Source organism: Sphaeramia orbicularis, unplaced genomic scaffold (assembly GCF_902148855.1).
Source record: "Sphaeramia orbicularis unplaced genomic scaffold, fSphaOr1.1, whole genome shotgun sequence".
NCBI classification, from domain to species: Eukaryota; Metazoa; Chordata; class Actinopteri; order Kurtiformes; family Apogonidae; genus Sphaeramia; species Sphaeramia orbicularis.
The window spans coordinates 208,597-232,023 of record NW_021941486.1 but is presented as its reverse complement, the minus strand read 5'-3'; the positions used below and the strand labels follow the sequence as shown (position 1 = coordinate 232,023).

Sequence of the window (23,427 nt, the reverse complement as noted above, 5' to 3'; positions counted from 1 at the left end):
CTGAAAAGACTCAGATGATGCTATTCTCAAACTCTCAGAAGTACCTGAATCTATCCCAGTAGTGTCTACTTCAGAGGGAAATGTCATAGACATAGTTCATGTGTAGAAGGATCTTGGTGTCTTCACTGATGACTCCCTCACTTTCAGACCCCACATTGAAAACCTGCTAAAGAAGTTAAAGCTTAAACTGGGCTTTTACTTTCCAAACAACTTGTGTTTTTCTTTTGATGTAAAAAAGTGCCTTGTCACTGCCACTTTTTTATCAGTGTTAGATTATGCAACATGTACTTTATATGAACGCATCGTCTAAGTATCTTCAAATGATTGACACTGTCTATCGTGCTTCTCTGAGGTTTATTACAAATTCTAAAACCAGGACACATCATGGTGACTTGTATTCCAGAGTGGGCTGGCCTGTCCTGTCCACTAGGAGGCTGGGGCACTGGGACACCTTCATCTATAAGGCCATACTTGAACATATATATATATATATATATATATATATATATATATATATATATATATATATATATTGAATATATCTGTAGTTTAATTATGAGAAGAAGTGTTGATTCATATTGTCTGTGATTGAACGAGCATTTGTTCCTCTTTGTGCCATTTGCTCATACAGAGCTGGGAAAAGGGCATTTGTGTACTCTGCTCCGTCCACATGGATCTGCTGCTAAAAGACTGGAAACTGTCTGAACTCATCTGTCTGAAGGCTTTTAAATCCAAACTCTAAGTGCTGGAGAACAACTCAATGACTTGCAGGTGTTTTTCATAGGTTGACTTGTCCTGTAAATGATTGTTTGTTGTAACTGTATGAGGTAACTGTATGTTGTAACTATGTGTTGTGTTTCATGCTGTCTCTTGGCCAGGACTCTCTTGAAAATGAGGTTCTTAATCTCAATGGGATCCTTTTCTTGGTTAAATAAAAACCAAAAAAGTATGTATGTCTGTGTATATATGTGTGTGTGTATGTATATAAATATGTATTTGTGTGTGTATATATATATACATATATGCATGTATATATGTGTGTGTGTATGTATGTATATGTGTGTACGTATGTATGTGTATACATATGTATGTGTGTGTGTGTGTATATATATATATGTATATATATATATATATATATATATATATATATATATATATATATATACAGGGTGGGGAAGCAAAATGTACAATGAACATTTAGTTGTTTTTTCTCAGCAGACACTACGTCAGTTGTTTTGAACCCAAACATATACTGATGTCATAATCATACCTAACACTATTATCCATACCTTTTCACAAACTTTTGCCCATATGAGTAATCAGGAAAGCAAACGTCAAAGAGTTTGTGATTTGCTGAATGCACTCGTCACACCAAAGGAGATTTCAAAAATAGTTGGAGTGTCCATAAAGACTGTTTATAATGGAAAGAAGAGAATGACTATGAGCAAAACTATTACCAGAAAGTCTGGAAGATACTATTAAAGAAGAATGGGAGAAGTTGTCACCCCAATATTTGAGGAACACTTGCGCAAGTTTCAGGAAGCGTGTGAAGGCAGTTATTGAGAAAGAAGGAGGACACATAGAATAAAAACATTTTCTATTATGGACATTTCCTTGTGGCAAATAAATTCTCATGACTTTCAGTAAACTAATTGGTCATACACTGTCTTTCAATCCCTGCCTCAAACTATTGTACATTTTGCTTCCCCACCCTGTGTGTATGTACGTGTATGTATATATGAATGTATGTATATATGAATGTATGTATGTCTGTATCAGAACAGAACAGCCCATTTAAAGTCATGACCTTTAATAGAAATCCAAATCCAAACATAAAGGAAACAGGATAAAGGATCTGATGAACCTGCACCAAAACCAGCAGGAGTTCAAAACACAGACCCAGAAACTGAACACATACACACACACATTTAATACAAGGAAACAGGAAGAGGTAACCATGGATACAGAGCACAGAAATGATCATTTAATGTCCAAATAAAGAAGTGACAGAATGACCCCAACAGTAACAGTGGTGTTCAGTAACAGACCAGGAAGAAGAACTAAAGGAAAACTGGACCAGCTGGGACCAGATGAGTCCTCATGGGTTCTGGTCTTCTACTTGTCCTGGTCCTTCATGCTCAGAACCGGGTCCACCAGTTTGTTATGGACATGCATCAGACCTAAAAAGACACAGAGGGGACACAGATCAGACCCATCGTATCCACCGGTGTTACACGCGGAACCCGTCGTGTCTACTGGAGTTACATACAGAACCTGGACATTTAAACACTAATAAATCACCAGTGGTTTTTCAACAGCGGCCATTTTGGTCAAACACTCTGCCTTCAATATTTACTACTATTCCCAGAATGCACCTGTGACAAACCACAGACATATTCAGTACAGTTTCTGTCCTTCTACTGTTCCATGTGAACTGTAGTGTCAACGACAAATAAACATGGGTTTGATTTAATAATCTTTTGTGTTTTATCTCAGTAAATATTTATTTTTTGAATAGACCCACAGTTCTTCTAAACCTGTTTCAGAACACTGGCCTGAATCTGGTCTAAATCTGGTCTAAATATGGTATGAATCTGGTCTAAATCTGATCTGAATCTGATCTGAATCTGGACTGAATCTGGTTTGAGTCTGGTCTAAATCTGGTCTGAATCTGGTCTAAATTTGGTCTGAGTCTGGTCTGAATGTTGAACCCAGTCCTGTTGTAGGAACCAGTGCATGTGTTTGTAGAAAAATATACTGTTGAAGAGTTGAAAACCATTAGGATCTGATTATACAGATCTGATTCTAATGATCTGATTATACAGATCTGATTCTAATGATCTGATTATACAGATCTGATTCTAATGATCTGATTATATTGATCTGATTATGATGTGATCATATTGATCTGATTCTAAGGATCTGATTATATTGATCTGATCATATTGATCTGATTCTAAGGATCTGATTATATTGATCTGATTCTAGTGATCTGATTATATTGAGCTGATTCAAATGTTCTGATTATATTGATCTGATTCTAGTGATCTGATTATATTGAGCTGATTCAAATGTTCTGATTATATTGATCTGATTCAAATGACCTGATCATATTGATCTGATTCTAGTGATCTGATTATATTGAGCTGATTCAAATGTTCTGATTATGTTGATCTAATTCAAATGTTCTGATTATATTGATCTAATTATGATGATCTGATTCTAATGATCTGATTATATTGATGTGATCATAATGACCTGATTATATTGATCTGATTATATTGATCTGATTATGATGTGATCATATTGATCTGATTCTAAGGATCTGATTATATTGATCTGATCATATTGATCTGATTCTAAGGATCTGATTATATTGATCTGATTCTAGTGATCTGATTATATTGATCTGATTCAAATGTTCTGATTATATTGATCTGATTCTAATGATCTGATTATATTGAGCTGATTCAAATGTTCTGATTATATTGATCTGATTCAAATGACCTGATCATATTGATCTGATTCTAGTGATCTGATTATATTGAGCTGATTCAAATGTTCTGATTATGTTGATCTAATTCAAATGTTCTGATTATATTGATCTAATTATGATGATCTGATTCTAATGATCTGATTATATTGATGTGATCATAATGACCTGATTATATTGATCTGATTACACTGATCTGATTCTAATGATCTGATTATATTGATGTGATCATATTGATCTGATTCTAATGATCTGATTATATTGATCTGATTATGATGTGATCATATTGATCTGATGCTAATGATCTGATTATATTAATCTGATTATATTTACCTGATTCAAATGTTCTGATTATACTGATCTGATTATATTAACCTCTTCCCCTTGAACTGCCTCCTTACTGTGGTGGGGGAGTTTGAGTGCCCGAATGATCCTAGGAGCTCTGTTGTCGGGGGCTTTATGCCCCTGGTAGGGTCTCCCAAGGCAAACAGGTCCTGGGTGACCGGCCAGACTAAGAGCAGTTCAGAAGCCATGATGGAAAGCAAAACAACAAGGACCGTGATGTCGCCCGGTACGGCGCAGCCGGGGCCCCACCCTGGAGCCAGGCCCGGGGTTGGGGCTCGAAAGCGAGCGCCTGGTGGCCGGGCCTTTGCCCATGGGGCCCGGCCGGGCACAGCCCGAAAGACCAACGTGGGCCTGTCCTTCGGTGGACCCACCACCCACCGAGGGAACCGTAAGGGCTGGATGCATTGTGGATTGGGTGGCAGTCAACGGCAGGGGGCTCGACGACCCGATCCCCAGACGCAGAGTCTAGCTCTTGGGACATGGAATGTCACTTCGCTGGGGGGGAAGGAGCCAGAGCTTGTGAGGGAGATTGAGAGATACCGTCTAGATATAGTCGGGCTCACCTCCACACATAGCCTGGGCTATGGAATCCAACCCCTCGAGAGGGGCTGGACTTTCCACTTCTCTGGTGTTGCCCGCGGTGAGAGGCGGCAGGGTGGTGTGGGCTTGCTCATAGCCCCTCAGCTCAGCCGCCATGCGTTGGAGTTCACCCCGGTTGAACGAGAGGGTCGTGTCCCTGCGCCTTCGGGTCGGGGACAGGTGCCTCACTGTTGTCTGGGCCTACGGGCCGAACAGCAGTGCAGAGTACCCGGCCTTCTTGGAGTCCCTGGGAGGGGTGCTGGATGGTGCTCTGACTGGGGACTCCATTGTTCTCCTGGGTGACTTCAACGCTCACGTGGGCAACGACAGTGAGACCTGGAGGGGGGTGATGGGGAGGAACGGCCTCCCTGATCTGAACCCGAGTGGTGTTCTGTTATTGGACTTCTGTGCTAGTCACAGTTTGTCCAGAACAAACACCATGTTCCAACACAAGGATGTCCATAAGTGCACTTGGCACCAGGACACCCTAGGCCGGAGGTCGATGATCGACTTTGTTGTCGTATCATCAGATCTCTGACCGCGTATTTTGGACACTCGGGTGAGGAGAGGGGCAGAGCTGTCAACCGATCACCACCTGGTGGTGGGTTGGATCCGCTGGTGAAGGAGGAAACTGGACCGACTCGGCAGGCCCAAATGTGTTGTGAGGGTCTGTTGGGAACATCTGGCAGAGCTCGATGTCAGTGCGGTCTTCAACTCCCACTTCCAGGAGAGCTTCTCCCAGATCCCGGGGGAGGCTGGGGACATTGAGTCCAAGTGGACCATGTTCTCCACCTCCATTGTCGAAGCGGCTGCTTGGAGCTGTGGCCGCAGGGACTCCAGTGCCTGTTGTGGCGGCAATCCCCGAACCCGGTGGTGGACCCCGGAAGTAAGGGATGCCGTCAAGCTGAAGAAGGAGTCTGATGGAGCCTTGTTGGCCCGTGGGACTCCAGAGGCAGCTGATGGGTACCGGCAGGCCAAGTGTGCTGAAGCCCAAGCGGTTGTGGAGGCAAAAACTCGGGTCTGGGTGGAGTTTGGGGAGGCCATGGAGGAGGACTATCGGTCGGCCTCGAGGAAATTCTGGCAAACCGTTCAGCGCCTCAGAAGGGGAAAGCAGTGCACCACCAACACTGTTTACAGTGGAAGTGGGGAGCTGCTGACCTCGACTGGGGATGTTGTCGGACGGTGGAAGGAATACTTCGAGGATCTCCTCAATCCCACTGTCACGTCTTCCATGGAGGAAGCAGAGGCTGAGGTCTCAGAGGTGGACTGGTCCATCACCCAAGCTGAAGTCACCCAGGTGGTTCGCAAGCTCCTCGGTGGCAGGGCGCCGGGGGTGGATGAGATTCGCCCTGAGTACCTTAAGTCTCTGGATGTGCAGGGACTGTCTTGGCTGACACGTCTCTGTAACATGGCGTGGCAGTTGGGGACAGTACCTCTGGATTGGCAGACTGGGGTGGTGGTTCCCCTTTTTAAGAAGGGGGACCGGAGGATGCGCTCCAACTATAGGGGGATCACACTCCTCAGCCTCCCGGGGAAAGTCTATTCCAGGTACTGGAGAGGAGGATCCGACCGATAGTCGAACCTCGGATTCAGGAGGAACAATGTGGTTTTTGTCCTGGTCGCGGAACCCTGGACCAGCTCTATACCCTCCATAGGGTGCTCGAGGGTTCATGGGAGTTCGCCCAACCGGTCCACATGTGTTTTGTGGATTTGGAGAAGGCATTCGACCGTGTCCCTCATGGTATCCTGTGGGGATCTGTCTGTTATATTAGATGTCTGTCTGTCTGTTATATTAGATGTCTGTCTGTTATATTAGATGTCTGTCTGTCTGTCTGTTATATTAGATGTCTGTCTGTCTGTTATATTAGATGTCTGTCTGTTATATTAGATGTCTGTCTGTCTGTCTGTTATATTAGATGTCTGTCTGTCTGTTATATTAGATGTCTGTCTGTCTGTCTGTCTGTTATATTAGATGTCTGTCTGTCTGTTATATTAGATGTCTGTCTGTCTGTCTGTTATATTAGATGTCTGTCTGTCTGTCTGTCTGTTATATTAGATGTCTGTCTGTCTGTCTGTTATATTAGATGTCTGTCTGTCTGTCTGTTATAATAGATGTCTGTCTGTCTGTCTGTTATATTAGATGTCTGTCTGTCTGTTATATTAGATGTCTGTCTGTCTGTCTGTCTGTTATATTAGATGTCTGTCTGTCTGTCTGTTATAATAGATGTCTGTCTGTCTGTCTGTTATATTAGATGTCTGTCTGTCTGTCTGTCTGTTATATTAGATGTCTGTCTGTCTGTTATATTAGATGTCTGTCTGTCTGTCTGTTATATTAGATGTCTGTCTGTCTGTCTGTTATAATAGATGTCTGTCTGTCTGTTATATTAGATGTCTGTCTGTCTGTCTGTCTGTTATATTAGATGTCTGTCTGTCTGTCTGTCTGTCTGTTATATTAGATGTCTGTCTGTCTGTCTGTTATAATAGATGTCTGTCTGTCTGTCTGTTATAATAGATGTCTGTCTGTCTGTTATATTAGATGTCTGTCTGTCTGTCTGTCTGTTATATTAGATGTCTGTCTGTTATATTAGATGTCTGTCCGTCTGTTATATTAGATGTCTGTCTGTCTGTCTGTCTGTCTGTCAGAGTTGACATCTTCAAACTCAGATCTGTTTGGTTGCTCTAAAACTCCCTGTGGTGGATCCTCCTGTCCTGGTTCTACTGGACCCACTTCAGGACCATCAGAGTTCTGGTACCTTTGAAGTACTTGACAGTTGTGGTACCTTTGCAGTACCTGCTAGTGTTCTGGTACCTTTGGAGTACTTGACAGTTGTGGTACCTTTGCAGTACCTGCTGGTGTTCTGGTACCTTTGAAGTACTTGACAGTTGTGGTACCTTTGCAGTACCTGCTGGTGTTCTGGTACCTTTGAAGTACTTGACAGTTTTGACCCTCAGTTCCAGCGTGGCGTCTTCGTCACACACGAAGGTGGTTGTTGGATGCTGTTGGAACGCTGACACCGTCCACATGTGGTTGACCCCCTCCTCTATGGCCCTGGACAGAGCCAAGGCTTTGTGGGCCCCGGTGATCAGGATCAGAACCTGGAACCAGAACAGAACCAGAACCACAGACCAGGTCACAACACAGAACAGAACCAGAACCACAAAGTGGGTCAGAACACAGAACAGAACCAGAACCAGAACCACAGAACGGGTCAGAACACAGAACAGAACAAAAACCAGAACCACAGAACGGGTCAGCATGGACAAAGTAGAGGGGACCAGGTTTAGGGTTTGGGCCACATGGGCACCTGGACACCTGGTTTAGAACTGGGGGGTGGGATCCATTCCCCTCCTGCTCTCTACTGCCTTGGTTTGGGTGTTCCAGTCTGACCTGGGTCCATGTGGTCCTTTTAAACAGACCCTGGATGGATGGCCCTCCTAACCCTAACCCTGGGTCCTCTTAAACACACAGTGGATGGATGGTACCTCCTTGGCGTCCATGACGGTGCCCACCCCCACAGTCAGGGCCATGGTTGGAACCTTGGACAGGTCTGACCTGGGTCCTAACCCTAACCCTGGATCCTCTTAAACACACAGTGGATGGATGGTACCTCCTTGGCGTCCATGACGGTGCCCACCCCCACAGTCAGGGCCATGGTTGGAACCTTGGACAGGTCGTTGTCAAAGAAGCGGGCGTTGGCCATGATGGTGTCTTTAGCCAGAGTTTTAACCCTGGTCCTGGAAACCAGACTGGAACCAGGCTCATTAAAGGCAATGTGTCCGTCAGGTCCGATACCTGCACACACACCAAAACAAACAAAAAAACAAAAAAACAAACAAACAAACAAACAGATCAAAACAAGACAAACAAAAGACAATGACAGAAAACAGAAGCAAAACCAACAAGAAAAGCATTCAGAGAGCGCAGACCTCCACCAACACAGACCTGCCTCCTGTGTGTGTGTGTGTGTCTGTGTGTGTGTGTGTGTTAGCAACATAACTCCAAAAGTTATGAACAGATTTTCATGAAATTTTCAGTAAATGTTGATACTGGCACAAGGAAGAAACAATTACATTTTTGTGGTGATCTGGCCTAGCCCCCCACCCCCCAGATGACCACCATTTAATTAATCATTTCTTCCTTGTGAATAAACAGAAGGAAACCCAGACCTCCTAAACACAGCTGGATTCCTCCTGGATCTACTGTTCAGACCTCCTTCAAACAGCTGGATTCCTCCTGGATCTACTGTTCAGACCTCCTAAACACAGCTGGATTCCTCCTGGATCTACTGTTCTTACCTCCTTCAAACAGCTGGATTCCTCCTGGATCTACTGTTCAGACCTCCTTCAAACAGCTGGATTCCTCCTGGATCTACTGTTCAGACCTCCTTCAAACAGCTGGATTCCTCCTGGATCTACTGTTCAGACCTCCTTCAAACAGCTGGATTCCTCCTGGATCTACTGTTCTTACCTCCTAAACACAGCTGGATTCCTCCTGGATCTACTGTTCAGACCTCCTTCAAACAGCTGGATTCCTCCTGGATCTACTGTTCAGACCTCCTTCAAACAGCTGGATTCCTCCTGGATCTACTGTTCTTACCTCCTAAACACAGCTGGATTCCTCCTGGATCTACTGTTCAGACCTCCTAAACACAGCTGGATTCCTCATGGATCTACTGTTCAGACCTCCTAAACACAGCTGGATTCCTCCTGGATCTACTGTTCAGACCTCCTTCAAACAGCTGGATTCCTCCTGGATCTACTGTTCAGACCTCCTTCAAACAGCTGGATTCCTCCTGGATCTACTGTTCAGACCTCCTAAACACAGCTGGATTCCTCCTGGATCTACTGTTCAGACCTCGTAAACACAGCTGGATTCCTCCTGGATCTACTGTTCAGACCTCCTAAACACAGCTGGATTCCTCCTGGATCTACTGTTCAGACCTCCTTCAAACAGCTGGATTCCTCCTGGATCTACTGTTCAGACCTCCTTCAAACAGCTGGATTCCTCTTGGATCTACTGTTCAGACCTCCTTCAAACAGCTGGATTCCTCCTGGATCTACTGTTCAAACCTCCTTCAAACACCTGGATTCCTCCTGGATCTACTGTTCAGACCTCCTAAACACAGCTGGATTCCTCCTGGATCTACTGTTCTTACCTCCTTCAAACAGCTGGATTCCTCGTGGATCTACTGTTCATACCTCCTTCAAACAGCTGGATTCCTCCTGGATCTACTGTTCAGACCTCCTTCAAACAGCCGGATTCCTCATGGATCTACTGTTCTTACCTCCTTCAAACAGCCGGATTCCTCATGGATCTACTGTTCAAACCTCCTTCAAACAGTTGGATTCCTCCTGGATCTACTGTTCAGACCTCCTACAAACAGCTGGATTCCTCCTGGATCTACTGTTCTTACCTCCTTCAAACAGCCGGATTCCTCATGGATCTACTGTTCAAACCTCCTTCAAACAGTTGGATTCCTCCTGGATCTACTGTTCAGACCTCCTACAAACAGCTGGATTCCTCCTGGATCTACTGTTCTTACCTCCTACAAACAGCTGGATTCCTCCTGGATCTACTGTTCTTACCTCCTACAAACAGATGGATTCCTCCTGGATCTACTGTTCAGACCTCCTTCAAACAGCTGGATTCCTCCTGGATCTACTGTTCTTACCTCCTACAAACAGCTGGATTCCTCCTGGATCTACTGTTCTTACCTTCTACAAACAGCTGGATTCCTCCTGGATCTACTGTTCAGACCTCCTTCAAACAGCTGGATTCCTCCTGGATCTACTGTTCTTACCTCCTACAAACAGCTGGATTCCTCCTGGATCTACTGTTCAGACCTCCTTCAAACAGCTGGATTCCTCGTGGATCTACTGTTCTTACCTCCTACAAACAGCTGGATTCCTCCTGCCTCCTGGATCTTCTCTTCGTACTTCTGACACTCCTCCTCCAGGTCGTCTGCGTTTCCGTCCAGGATGTGAGCGTTGGCCGGATTGATGTCGATGTGTTTGAAGAAGTTGTTCCACATGTAGGAGTGGTAGCTCTGGGGGTGACTGCGAGGAAGACCTGCACAACACAAAACACTGTCAGCCAAACAGGTACCAGTACCAGGCATCAGGAACTGGTACCAGTACCACAACCAACGCTGTATGCCAAACTGGGACCAGTACCACGCATCAGTTAGTACCAGTACCACACATCAGTTAGTACCAGGACCAGTCATCAGTTAGTACCAGTACCAGTCATCAGTGGACTGAACTCACCCACATACTCGTCCATGTTGAAGGTCTTCACGTACTTGAATGACAGATCTCCACTTCTATGGTACTGGATTAACTTCTGGTAACAGCCGTACGGGGTACTGCCTAGGACACAACACAGGGTCTGGGTTACAGTTAGGCTAACAGAGTGCTGTTACTATAGTACCAGTCTGCTGTTACTATAGTACCAGTCTGCTGTGGCTATAGTACCAGTCTGCTGTTACTATAGTACCAGTCTGCTGTGGCTATAGTACCAGTCTGCTGTTACTATAGTACCAGTCTGCTGTGGGTATAGCACCAGTCTGCTGTTACGATAGTACCAGTCTGCTGTTACTATAGTACCAGTCTGCTGTTACTATAGTACCAGTCTGCTGTGGCTATAGTACCAGTCTGCTGTTACTATAGTACCAGTCTGCCGTGGCTATAGTACCAGTCTGCCGTGGCTATAGTACCAGTCTGCCGTTGCTATAGTACCAGTTTGCCGTGGCTATAGTACCAGTCTGCCGTTACTATAGTACCAGTCTGCTGTTACTATAGTACCAGTCTGCTGTTGCCATAGTACCAGTCTGCTGTTGCCATAGTACCAGTCTCCACTCACCTGTGGGCAGTCCCAGGGTAAAGTATCTGTCCTCAGACGGGTTGAACTGGATGATTCTGTTGCAGATGTACTTTGCTGCCCATTCACTGGACTGGGCATAGTCGTCCAGAATGACCAGCCTCATGCTACAGAGTTAAAGGACACCAGTGTTAGACAGAGTTAAAGAACACCAGTGTTAGACAGAGTGAAAGGACACCAGTGTTAGACAGAGTGAAAGGACACCAGTGTTAGACAGAGTGAAAGGACACCAGTGTTAGACAGAGTTAAAGGACACCAGTGTTAGACAGAGTGAAAGGACACCAGTGTTAGACAGAGTTAAAGGACACCAGTGTTAGACAGAGTGAAAGGACACCAGTGTTAGACAGAGTTAAAGGACACCAGTGTTAGACAGAGTGAAAGGACACCAGTGTTAGACAGAGTTAAAGGACACCAGTGTTATTTTATAACAGAATGACCAGCCTCATCCTACAGGTGGAGGAACAAAGTGAGGGGCGGGGCAGTTGTCAGTCAGGGGTGGGGCAGTTGTCAGTCAGGGGCGGGGCAGTTGTCAGTCAGAGGCGGGGCAGTTGTCAGTCAGGGGCGGGGCAGTTGTCAGTCAGGGGCGGGGCAGTTGTCAGTCAGGGGCGGGGCAGTTGTCAGTCAGGGGTGGGGCAGTTGTCAGTCAGGGGCGGGGCAGTTGTCAGTCAGGGAATTCCAGGTCTGTAAGTGCAGGATGTGATTGGTCAAACAGGTCATGTACTTTAGGTTCATTTAAATGTAATCAGAGTAAACCAGTAATCCCAGATACTCTACAGACAGGATCAGTACACAGCTGCTTTAACACAGTCTGTGTTTGGGAATCCAGTTTTGGACAACAACCATTTGCACATGTATTGTGTTTTTTCACCCATGAGGCTAAAGGAAACTTTCAATGTGTTTATTCCAAACACAGTTCTTCTGTTAAATGAACCCATGCATGTTAGACCTTCTGGAACATCTGTTCATAAATGACCTATGTGACCAAACCTGCAGAACACACTGGATGTGCATTTATCTGCTGTTCACATTCAGCCTGTTCTTTAGTTCTGCTTTGTTCTGGACACTGGGAAACATTCTGAAACATTCTGACACATTCTGACACATTATAATACACATGTGAACAGGAGATGTGGAACAGAAGCACTTTATGGAAGACACTACTGCCCTGGTCACACTGCAGAAGAGTAAAGGGTTGGGGTTACAGAGTTAAGGGTTACAGGGTTTGGGTTAGAGGGTTAAGGGTTAGGGTTAGAGAGTTAAGGGTTAGGGTAACAGGGTTAAGGGTTAGGGTTAGAGGGTTAAGGGTTAGGGTTAAGGGTTAGGGTTAGAGGGTTAGGCTTAGAGGGTTACGGGTTAAGATTAGAGGGTTAAGGGTGAGGGTTAGAGGGTTAGAGGGTTAGGTTTTAGGGTTAAGGGTTAGAGGGTTAAGGGTTAGGGTTAGAGGGTTAAGGGTTAGGGTTAGAGGGTTAGGCTTAGAGGGTTAGAGGGTTACGGGTTAAGGTTAGAGGGTTAAGGGTGAGGGTTAGAGGGTTAGGTTTTAGGGTTAAGGGTTAGAGGGTTAAGGGTTAGAGGGTTAAGGGTTTGGGCTCATTTCATCAGCTGTCATCTGTTTTGTGTCTAAGCCTAACCCTCTAACCCTTAACCCTCTAACCCTTAAACCTAACCCTCTAACCCTTAACCCTCTAACCCTTAACCCTTAAACCTAACCCTCTAACCCTTAACCCTAAAACCTAACCCTCTAACCCTTAACCCTAAAACCTAACCCTCTAACCCTTAACCCTAAAACCTAACCCTCTAACCCTCTAACCCTTAACCCTAAAACCTAACCCTCTAACCCTTAACCCTAAAACCTAACCCTCTAACCCTTAACCCTAAAACCTAACCCTCTAACCCTCTAACCCTTAACCCTTAACCCTAAAACCTAACCCTCTAACCCTTAACCCTCTAACCCTTAACCCTAAAACCTAACCCTCTAACCCTAACCCTCTAACCCTTAACCCTAAAACCTAACCCTCTAACCCTTAAACCTAAAACCTAACCCTCTAACCCTTAAACCTAAAACCTAACCCTCTAACCCTTAACCCTCTAACCAGGGCCAGATTAACACTTCATTGTACCCTGGGCAACAATATTCAAGGGCCCCATCATCACAACCCCAGGATCCCTATAATCTGGCAAAATACAGAATAAATTCCAGGAATATATGTAAACATACCCCATACTCCAATATCTAACTATTATCAATTGCATTTTGATGTACAAATGTGTAAATGCTCGTAGAACTATAAGTGCACCACTATAGCCTCTTGTCAAGGCCACTCACTTGCATATGATGATATGAAAACAAAACACATCATCATCATCAGTATAATCTAAAATTGATCCACTACATTAGAAAGAGAGGGAAGTGTCGTCCATTTTCACAAAAAATAAATAAGAAACCATTTCCAAAGTATCCAGTATTTATTTAAGAACACTTTTTGCCAACACAAATGTATTGAATCGTCAGAAAAAGCCCACAGACAAAACACAAACATAATCTGATAGAATCAGATATGATTTTTAAACAGAAATCCCCTTGTCACCTCAGAATTCAACAAGAGAGTTAAAGTAAGTGCAATGTAAACATCTGGAAATCTGCTTTCTCTCAACAATAAACATATCTCAACATTTTCATGGAGCCACCACAAGGAAAAAAATAAATATAATGCAGTATAATCTGCTAAAATAAACATTTGGTCCCAGTTTAACTTTTAAACAGAAAACACATCACAATTCAAGGCATGTCAAGGCAAGGGTTAAACATTTTAATACTAAATACTACATATACTAAATACTATAAACCAGTGGCGGCAGCTCGTCTTTTAGACAGGGGAAGCTCACTGTCGGCTTACATAAAAAAAAAAAAAAAATAAAAAATAAAAGTAAAAAAAAAAAAAAAAAAAAAAAAAAAAAGAATTAAGAAAATGCTCAGTGACCTTATCGTACCAAGTAGGCGTCTTTTTCAGGGACTGGACCAGTGTCCTCTCAGTATCCATCAGACCAAGGCTGCTTAGACTGCCTTGGCCCAGTGCATTGTGGGTGTCAGACTTCAGCCTTTTTAAACTACAGACGCTCCTTTCACTCCGACCTAGCCGACAGTTTGACTGATTTAACTATCTACAAAACCAGATTAAACTCAAACAAGAAATGACTAAATTATGGAACTGAAACAAGAAAACGCTGAAACTATGTTAAATTGAAACAAGGAAGTACAATGAGTGTGTTTTATTTACAGTGCAAAAAATGAACGAGTAATTTCGTAGTGGTTTCTCTCTTGATTTCCCAGCAGAATGCGCGATGTTATTAAACTGAACTGTGTCAGTGAAGGAGTAGATCTGAAAACAGCTGTCAATCAAACGGGATTCAGCCTTTCGACCGATCCTCCAATCAGCACGTGGGATTCTGGCGTCCAGCCCGTCCGAGCTCCGCCCACAGCTCCATTCACCCGCAGAGACACCCGGCGTCCGGGGGCGGGACAACATCGTGGCATTTATCCAAATACCGTCCAGTTTTAAGGCAATGAAAAAAACTGTTCCACTCAGTCCCACTGAAGCCCACAGACGGACACAGTCTGTGGACAAATGCACTGAGCAGAGATGGAGGAGAAAACACAGACACGGGAATGGAGGAGAAGTGAACAACAGCCAGTCTGTTGGTTTGTGATAAAGCTGATTCTGAACGAACTCATCTTTGAGATGAACGTGTTCTAACACATTTGTAGTCAATAAAATGTCAACACAACCGAACATATTTAACCATTTAATTTTCATAATTTTAGGGGAATCCGGGCTTCCACTGCAGTCTGAGAGAAGTCGCCACTGATAAAAACATCTGGAAAACCGTCAATTTCTCTCAAAGAAATATTTATCTGACCAATACAAAACTTCCCACTTAGCTGCTTCTCCATGTTTGCAATGTTTTGATTCGCGTATGTCGCGTAGTTCTTGACGCCTCACATCCCGCTCAGTGCACGCACGTTGATTTGCGTCACCGCTGATTCGCTTTTTGGACTGACCAATGAGGAGAGGGTCTGAGCTCACGGTCACAGACAGCAGGAGCAGGGTTTGTGTGCAGTGCAATGGCTTCGGGCAGCGGACAGTTTCATTTATAAGCAAAAGATAACCAGATATTTTCGTTATGCCCGAGCTACCCAGGGCCCTTCAGAGGTCGCGGGCCCCTGGGCAATTGCCCAGTTGCCCATATGGTTAATCCGGTCTTGCCTCTAACCCTTAACCCTGTAACCCTTAACCCAGCCCTCATACCTGCATGGACAGTCCAAATGGACAGTGTGACGTTCAGGGACATAAAGGCCGGCGGACCACAGACAACAGTAGAGCCTTTCAGCCAATCAGAACACAGAGGGGCGGAACCTTTTCTCACCTTCTACTGCTGTTCCGTCACTTCCGCTCTCTCCTGTTTCGTTCTCCTTTTTTTCAGTTTGTTAATGTTTCTGTCCTCCTCGCCTTCGGGTTCTGGTTCCGCAGCTCCTTCGTTCAGATTAATGACACTTTAAATCTTTTCCTCAGTCCTCGGTAAATTAGCAAGAAAAGCGAAAAAGCAGCAAAGTTTGAGCACTTTAGGCAAACTGACCAAACTGAGATTAAACTAATGAGTTCAATAATCAGTTCAATAATCAGTTCAGCAGTTCTGTCCACACAGTATTCAGCAGCTGGATGTTTTCACCTGTTAAACTGGGTTTGTTGTCACAATAGTAGAGTTGAAAACACTCAGGTCAGCTGATGCACGGAGTCTGAGCTGTCACGTGACCCAGTGCCTGTCACGTGATTAATAGTACAGTCAGTACGGAAGTCTGTGTGGGCCAAAAAGGACCCGGATATGAGGCGCGAGGGTTTAATAAAGAGTCTGACATTAAAAACAAATAAATAAAAATAAAGAGTCTAACATAAAATAAAAAATGAAGAGTCTGAACCAAACCAAATGAAATAAACAAATAAATAGTCTGACCTAAAAATGAAGAAAAGTAAAAAAAATAGTCTGATTATATATATATATATATATATATATATATATATATATAAATAGATAATAGTCTGACATAAAAAACAATAACATAAAAAATAAAGAGTCTGAACTAAACCAAATGAAATAAAAAGTCTGAAATAAAACAAAAATAATCTGACGAAATGAAATAAAAAAAATTGAGTCTGACAAAAAAATTGAATAAAAAAAAAAAGTCTGACACCAGTGAAACAGTAAATTAAACCCATTACTTACTGATCTTCACATTGAATTCAATGGATTATTGAAGAATATTGATGAAAACTGGTTTTCATGTTGAATTTAGAGACTTGATCAACATCACAGGAGTTGAAATGATGAAATGACTAAATATTCACTGTATGAAGGACAGATTTGAACCTATATTTATGAAATCCTGACTGATGATGTGTGATGGTTTTACTGGGCTCCGGTCACACCTGTCAAACTTAAAGGGGTCCGTCTGGTACATGAGGTCCCTCCTTGGTCCTGGTCCCTCCTCGGTCCATGTTCATGGTCTGAATCCCGTCAGTCCCTCTGGTGTGTGGATGTGGGGTTCAGGTTCGATGAAGGGAAGGGCCGTTGGACTACACATGTACTTTACTCCAAGGTTGTCAAACATGCATTCCCCCCCCCCCCCAAAAGGTTCCAGTCTGACCCCTGGGATGGATTTACACAGTGTATAAATTCCACAGTCCAGGCTGTGGAACTCATTTTAGTGTGGATTCCACATCCAGACCAATCTGATCTACAGTCCAATAACAGCAGAAGAACCCACACAACAGAAGGACTGCAGATTTACTACTGGGTTCGATGGACAAAATAATGTCTGTAAATAATGACAACTACAAATGTTTGTCTCTGTTTTAGTCCAAAAAATCACATTAAATTGTGAAACTCTTTCCATTTCCAAACTCTCCTGTACCAATAAAATGTGACTAACCTGAACAAATGTGCCCAACCTGAAATGTCTGTATTAAATTCAGTCCAGTTTGAACTCTTTTCTTCCTGTTCCTCAGTGTTTAGTGTCTTTGGAGATCTGATCCAGAATGCACATGGACTAATGAGAAGTGGAGGAAGAAGACTGAGAAAATTACACTGATTTATCTGAAGAAATGTCAGTTTTTTTCAGGTTATTCACATCTTTTTTTGTTTGGATAGTTTATTAAAGTTAGTATTTTTGTAATTTAATGTTTTTTTTCACTCAAACACAGACATAAATTGTCAGTTGTCATTATTTCTGGTTTCTTCTGTTCTTATTTGACTGGTTGGGTCCACTGCAGATCAGATCAGACTGAATGTGGAACCTGAAAGAACAGCAGTTTAGAACCCTGGTGTACACCATCAGAGTGGGAATGAATGAGGAATGGATCAATAATGTAAAGTACTTTAGAAATCCAATCCATTATTATGAACATTATTATTATTATAAAAAACACTAACTAAAAAACCCAAACACAAACACTCCTTCCATTGTTAGTTTTGTGCCAGAGCTTTGAACACTAAATGAAACCAGTCAATCTGAATTAAAACACAGTAAAGCCTCAGTTCTTGTACACAGTTTATTGATTCACATCCTCCTTGTGTGGGAACATGTACGACCTATTTTAAATGTGTTGAAGAAAACAGAGTCACTTTAGAGGGAACACAGGGTCCAGAGGTAGAGCAGGAACAGGGTCCTGGTGGGTCCACTTGGGTCTAGGTGGGTCCGCTTGTCCCTGCACACAGGAGGATGGATCCACCAGGACACCCAGACCGCTGAAGACCACCTCAGTCCTTCTTCTTGTAGTCCTCCAAGTGGGCCAGGATCCACCCAGATGGACCCAGGATGGCCAGGGAGAACAGGCCCAGACCCACACCGGTCTCCTGGACAACAGGACCACAGCAAAAAGAAGAGATTTAAAAAAAAATAATAAAGAAAATAAATAAAAAACAGTCAACGGATGCCCCGCCCACCAGGAGGCAGAGACACTCTGCAGTATCCATGTCCATCACACAACACTCATTTTATAAAAGACTGAATATGGAAGTGTTTGTGTATAAAAGACTGAACTAATGTGTGAATATGGAAGTGTTTGTGTATAAAAGACCGAACTAATGTGTGAATATGGAAGTGTTTGTGTATAAAAGACCGAACTAATGTGTGAATATGGAAGTGTTTGTGTACAAAAGACCGAACTAATGTGTGAATATGGAAGTGTTTGTGTATAAAAGACCCAACTAATGTGTGAATATGGAAGTGTTTGTGTACAAAAGACCGAACTAATGTGTGAATATGGAAGTGTTTGTGCATAAAAGACCAAACTAATGTGTGAATATGGAAGTGTTTGTGTACAAAGACCGAACTAATGTGTGAATATGGAAGTGTTTGTGCATAAAAGACCGAACTAATGTGTGAATATGGAAGTGTTTGTGTACAAAAGACCGAACTAATGTGTGAATATGGAAGTGTTTGTGCATAAAAGACCGAACTAATGTGTGAATATGGAAGTGTTTGTGTACAAAAGACCGAACTAATGTGTGAATATGGAAGTGTTTGTGTATAAAAGACCGAACTAATGTGTGAATATGGAAGTGTTTGTGTATAAAAGACCGAACTAATGTGTGAATATGGAAGTGTTTGTGTACAAAAGACCGAACTAATGTGTGAATATGGAAGTGTTTGTGCATAAAAGACCGAACTAATGTGTGAATATGGAAGTGTTTGTGTACAAAAGACCGAACTAATGTGTGAATATGGAAGTGTTTGTGTATAAAAGACCGAACTAATGTGTGAATATGGAAGTGTTTGTGTACAAAAGACCGAACTAATGTGTGAATATGGAAGTGTTTGTGCATAAAAGACCGAACTAATGTGTGAATATGGAAGTGTTTGTGTACAAAAGACCGAACTAATGTGTGAATATGGAAGTGTTTGTGCATAAAAGACCGAACTAATGTGTGAATATGGAAGTGTTTGTGTACAAAAGACCGAACTAATGTGTGAATATGGAAGTGTTTGTGTATAAAAGACCCAACTAATGTGTGAATATGGAAGTGTTTGTGTACAAAAGACCCAACTAATGTGTGAATATGGAAGTGTTTGTGTATAAAAGACCCAACTAATGTGTGAATATGGAAGTGTTTGTGTATAAAAGACCCAACTAATGTGTGAATATGGAAGTGTTTGTGTATAAAAGACCCAACTAATGTGTGAATATGGAAGTGTTTGTGCATAAAAGACCCAACTAATGTGTGAATATGGAAGTGTTTGTGCATAAAAGACCCAACTAATGTGTGAATATGGAAGTGTTTGTGCATAAAAGACCGAACTAATGTGTGAACATGGAAGTGTTTGTGTATAAAAGACCGAACTAATGTGTGAATATGGAAGTGTTTGTGTATAAAAGACCGAACTAATGTGTGAATATGGAAGTGTTTGTGCATAAAAGACCGAACTAATGTGTGAATATGGAAGTGTTTGTGTATAAAAGACCGAAGTAATGTGTGAATATGGAAGTGTCTGTGCATAAAAGACCGAAGTAATGTGTGAATATGGAAGTGTTTGTGTATAAAAGACCGAACTAATGCGTGAATATGGAAGTGTTTGTGTATAAAAGACCGAACTAATGCGTGAATATGGAAGTGTTTGTGTATAAAAGACCGAACTAATGCGTGAATATGGAAGTGTTTGTGTATAAAAGACTGAACTAATGTGTGAGTATGGAAGTGTTTGTGTATAAAAGACCGAACTAATGTGTGAATATGGAAGTGTTTGTGTATAAAAGACTGAACTAATGTGTGAATATGGAAATGTTTGTGTATAAAAGACTAAACTAATGTGTGTGAATGTGTCCAGTTTATTCCAGACCTGCTGCTTCAGCAGATGTTTGCTGGATAGTCTTTGGTTTCTACAAACATTTAACAGAAAGCTGGGATATTTTACAACTGGTTATTTCAGTATTATTATGATTTCATCTGGTCATTTTCCATGCAGTGTTAAAGTTTGTAAATAAGAGTCAAAATGAAAGCAGGAAGTCAGTTTTATCTTAACAATCAATCTTTGAAAACAATACAATTTTCTCAGTTTTTTTGCTGAAAATGTCATTTTTACCTGAAAATTAACAATATTCACGTTCATACCTGATGAATGAATGAAGACTGAATATAGTCACAATAGTTTTATGTTTAAAAGTTGCAGTTGTGTTCTTTTTTGCTAAATTCAGTGTTCACAGACTCCTAACACAACAGTTTGAGTGGGCCTTCAAACATTAGTGATAGGACCATAAAGTAGGGCTGCACCAGTCCTGGTCCACGGTTCGGTACAGACCTCGGTTCTGGGGCCACAGTGTCGGTTTGGTGTCAGTATGTGTTTAGAGCATAAACACAACAGAACAATGGAGGACATCAATTATAAGAATGTTGGACAAAAAAATATAAAAAAGAAAAGAAAACCCACAGTATATGGAAAAACAGATGACTGTTTAGACCAGTTCTGTCAAACTCATGTTAGTTCAGTTCCACATTCAGCCCAGTTTGATCTGAAGTGGACCAGACCAGTACAACAATAACAGTGAAAAAAGTACATTATAATGTTTACATCTAAAAACATTTCCATAAAAATCTGAAAAACATGAACAACTTGAAATGTCTGAAGAAAAACAAGTGTATTTTTAACAATATTCTGCATCAGTTTATCAGTTTATCATTTACACATGTGCATTACAACTGACATTACAAATCCACAAAACATTTAGTAACAGGCAGAATATTGGTAAAATTGCATTTAGTTGTCTTAAGACATTTCAGGTTGTTCATATTTGTTCTGGTTATTCACCTTTATTTGTAAAAGGATAGTTTGTTAATGTAAACATTTTCATGTAATTTGACTTTTTTACATTAAAACAAAGATAAAATCTGCTGTTGTCCTTATTTATAGGTTATTATGATACTATTTTACTGGTCTGATCCAACTGAGATCTAACTGTTCTGTATATGGAACCTGAATTAAAATGATTTTGACACCACTGATTGTTAATATCTTCATTGTAAGTTTTGCATTTCACTAATTCATCCTACTGGCTGGATTTGGCCCCGGACCGCATATTTGACACCTGTGGTTTAGATGAACATGAAGACATTTCCACCTAAACATGTGCTTGAAATGACAGTAGTGACTGTGGCTCAAGCATCCTCCCACATGAAATCTGTGTGGATGGAACCACTGATGTGGAACGTACTGGTATTATTTAAGTTAGAACCACATCAATTCATATGTGATCACTTCAAATTCCATATTATACACTAACAATTTTCTAGATGGATATTGACATTGGAACTATTTATTTATATGTTCAATCTTCAAACTAAAATATATTCAGTCACAGTCAACTAAATCACAGAGAAGACTGAAAAAAACAACAAATACAAACATGTCATGACTCTGAATCAACTGAAAGGCATATGAGGCAAATAAAAATAAATAAATAAAAATATGAGGCAAACAAAAAATAAATAAAAATATGAGGCAAACAACGAACAGACCAGTGACCATGAAAGCCCTTCAGTAAAGGCCAGAGAAAACACTAACTCCAACACCAAACCAACTTTCACTGTGCACTGATTTAAACCATTTGAACTAAATACACATTTAGTTCGCTGACTTTAGATTTAAACCATTTTAACTAAATACACATTTAGTTCACTGACTGTTCAGACAGCACTTTGACCTCAGCGGCCAAGGACAGCTAGCTGGAGCTAGCTAACAGCCGTACATAGCTAACAGCCGTACATAGCTAACAGCCGTAGATTTATAATTTTACTTTATTTAGGCTAACAGCCGTAAATAGCTAACAGCCGTAGATTTTTATTTAATTTTATTTAGGCTAACAGCAGTAGATAGCTAACGGCAGTAGATAGCTAGCGGCAGTAGATAGCTAGCGGCAGTAGATAGCTAACAGACGTTGATGATTAGTATTTATTTTATTTAGGCTAATAGCAGTAAATAGCTAACTTCCGTAGATAGCTAACAGCCGCAGTTAGCTCAGAGCCGTACATAGCAAATAGCCGTAGATTATTAATATTCATTTTTATTTTATTTTATTTTACTTAGGCCAACAGCCGTAGCTAGCTAACTTCCGTACATAGCTAACAGCCGTACATAGCTAACAGCCGTACATAGCTAACAGCAGTACATAGCTAACAGCCGTAACTAGCTAACAGCCGTAGACAGCTAACAGTTAGCGCCACACGCTGTAACCGAGTACACCGGTGACTTACCACCGCACCGATGACCTCTTTGGCTGGTTTGCTGGAGAGGTTGGCCCTCTGTGTGTGTCCCCGCAGAACATGAGCTGCTCGGCTGGTGATGGTCCTCAAAAACCCAGACATGTTGGTTTGACTCGGTTCTGTCAGAGTTCTCCTCTACTGAGCTGAAGATGATGAAGCATCAAACAGGAAGTGAACGAATGCAGAGGTCACGAGTCTTCTTCTTCTTTTTCTTCTTCTTTTTCTTTGGTTTGATTGCAGCCGGCACTCAGCTTAATATGTGCATTACCGCCACCTACCGGACTGGAGTATGGTACAGCGTAGGGAAAAAAAAAAGAAAAAAAAAAAACGAAAAAAAAAAAAAAAAAAAAAAAAAAAAAAAAAAAATATATATATATATATATATATATATATATATATATATATATATATATATATATATATATATATATCAGCCCCCCCCCCCCCATCCACCACCAAATTTCAATCATTTGTTCCTTGTGCCAGGGTTAGAGTCAGGGTTAGTGGTTCTGTTAGGTCAGGGTCAGGGTTAGTGGTTCTGTTGGGTCAGGGTTAGGGTTAGTGGTTCTGTTGGGTTAGGGTTAGGGTTAGTGGTTCTGCTGGGTCAGGGTCAGGGTTAGGGTTAGTGGTTCTGTTGGGTCAGGGTTAGTGGTTCTGTTGGGTCAGGGTTAGGGTTAGTGGTTCTGTTGGGTCAGGGTTAGGGTTAGTGGTTCTGTTGGGTCAGGGTCAGGGTTAGGGTTAGTGGTTCTGTTGGGTCAGGGTCAGGGTTAATGGTTCTGTTGGGTCAGGGTCAGGGTTAGTGGTTCTGTTGGGCTGAAACTGA

At 42.1% G+C, this 23,427-nt stretch overlaps 2 protein-coding genes across 3 annotated transcripts; both read right to left on the bottom strand.

Annotated features, from left to right (window-relative positions):
- Positions 1-1,915: 1,915 nt before the first annotated feature.
- Positions 1,916-16,114, bottom strand: LOC115415956 (glucosamine-6-phosphate isomerase 2). 2 transcript variants are annotated; one of them, XM_030129638.1, is made up of 8 exons: positions 16,023-16,049; positions 15,720-15,826; positions 11,280-11,404; positions 10,685-10,786; positions 10,305-10,487; positions 8,026-8,210; positions 7,339-7,513; positions 1,916-2,180 (listed from the first exon to the last, which is right to left on the bottom strand). In XM_030129638.1, exons 3-8 carry the CDS (start codon positions 11,401-11,403, stop codon positions 2,116-2,118), a joined length of 834 nt encoding a protein of 277 aa, XP_029985498.1. In that variant the 5' UTR covers position 11,404; positions 15,720-15,826; positions 16,023-16,049; the 3' UTR covers positions 1,916-2,115. The 2 variants fall into 2 exon arrangements, with proteins under 2 accessions (XP_029985498.1, XP_029985499.1); XM_030129639.1 differs by lacking the exon at positions 15,720-15,826 and having other exon boundaries at positions 16,023-16,114.
- A 1,771-nt stretch (positions 16,115-17,885) lies between these two features.
- Positions 17,886-22,792, bottom strand: cox8a (cytochrome c oxidase subunit 8A). Its single transcript, XM_030129640.1, has 2 exons — positions 22,596-22,792; positions 17,886-18,203 (listed from the first exon to the last, which is right to left on the bottom strand). Exons 1-2 carry the CDS (start codon positions 22,704-22,706, stop codon positions 18,108-18,110), a joined length of 207 nt encoding a protein of 68 aa, XP_029985500.1. The 5' UTR covers positions 22,707-22,792; the 3' UTR covers positions 17,886-18,107.
- Positions 22,793-23,427: the final 635 nt, after the last annotated feature.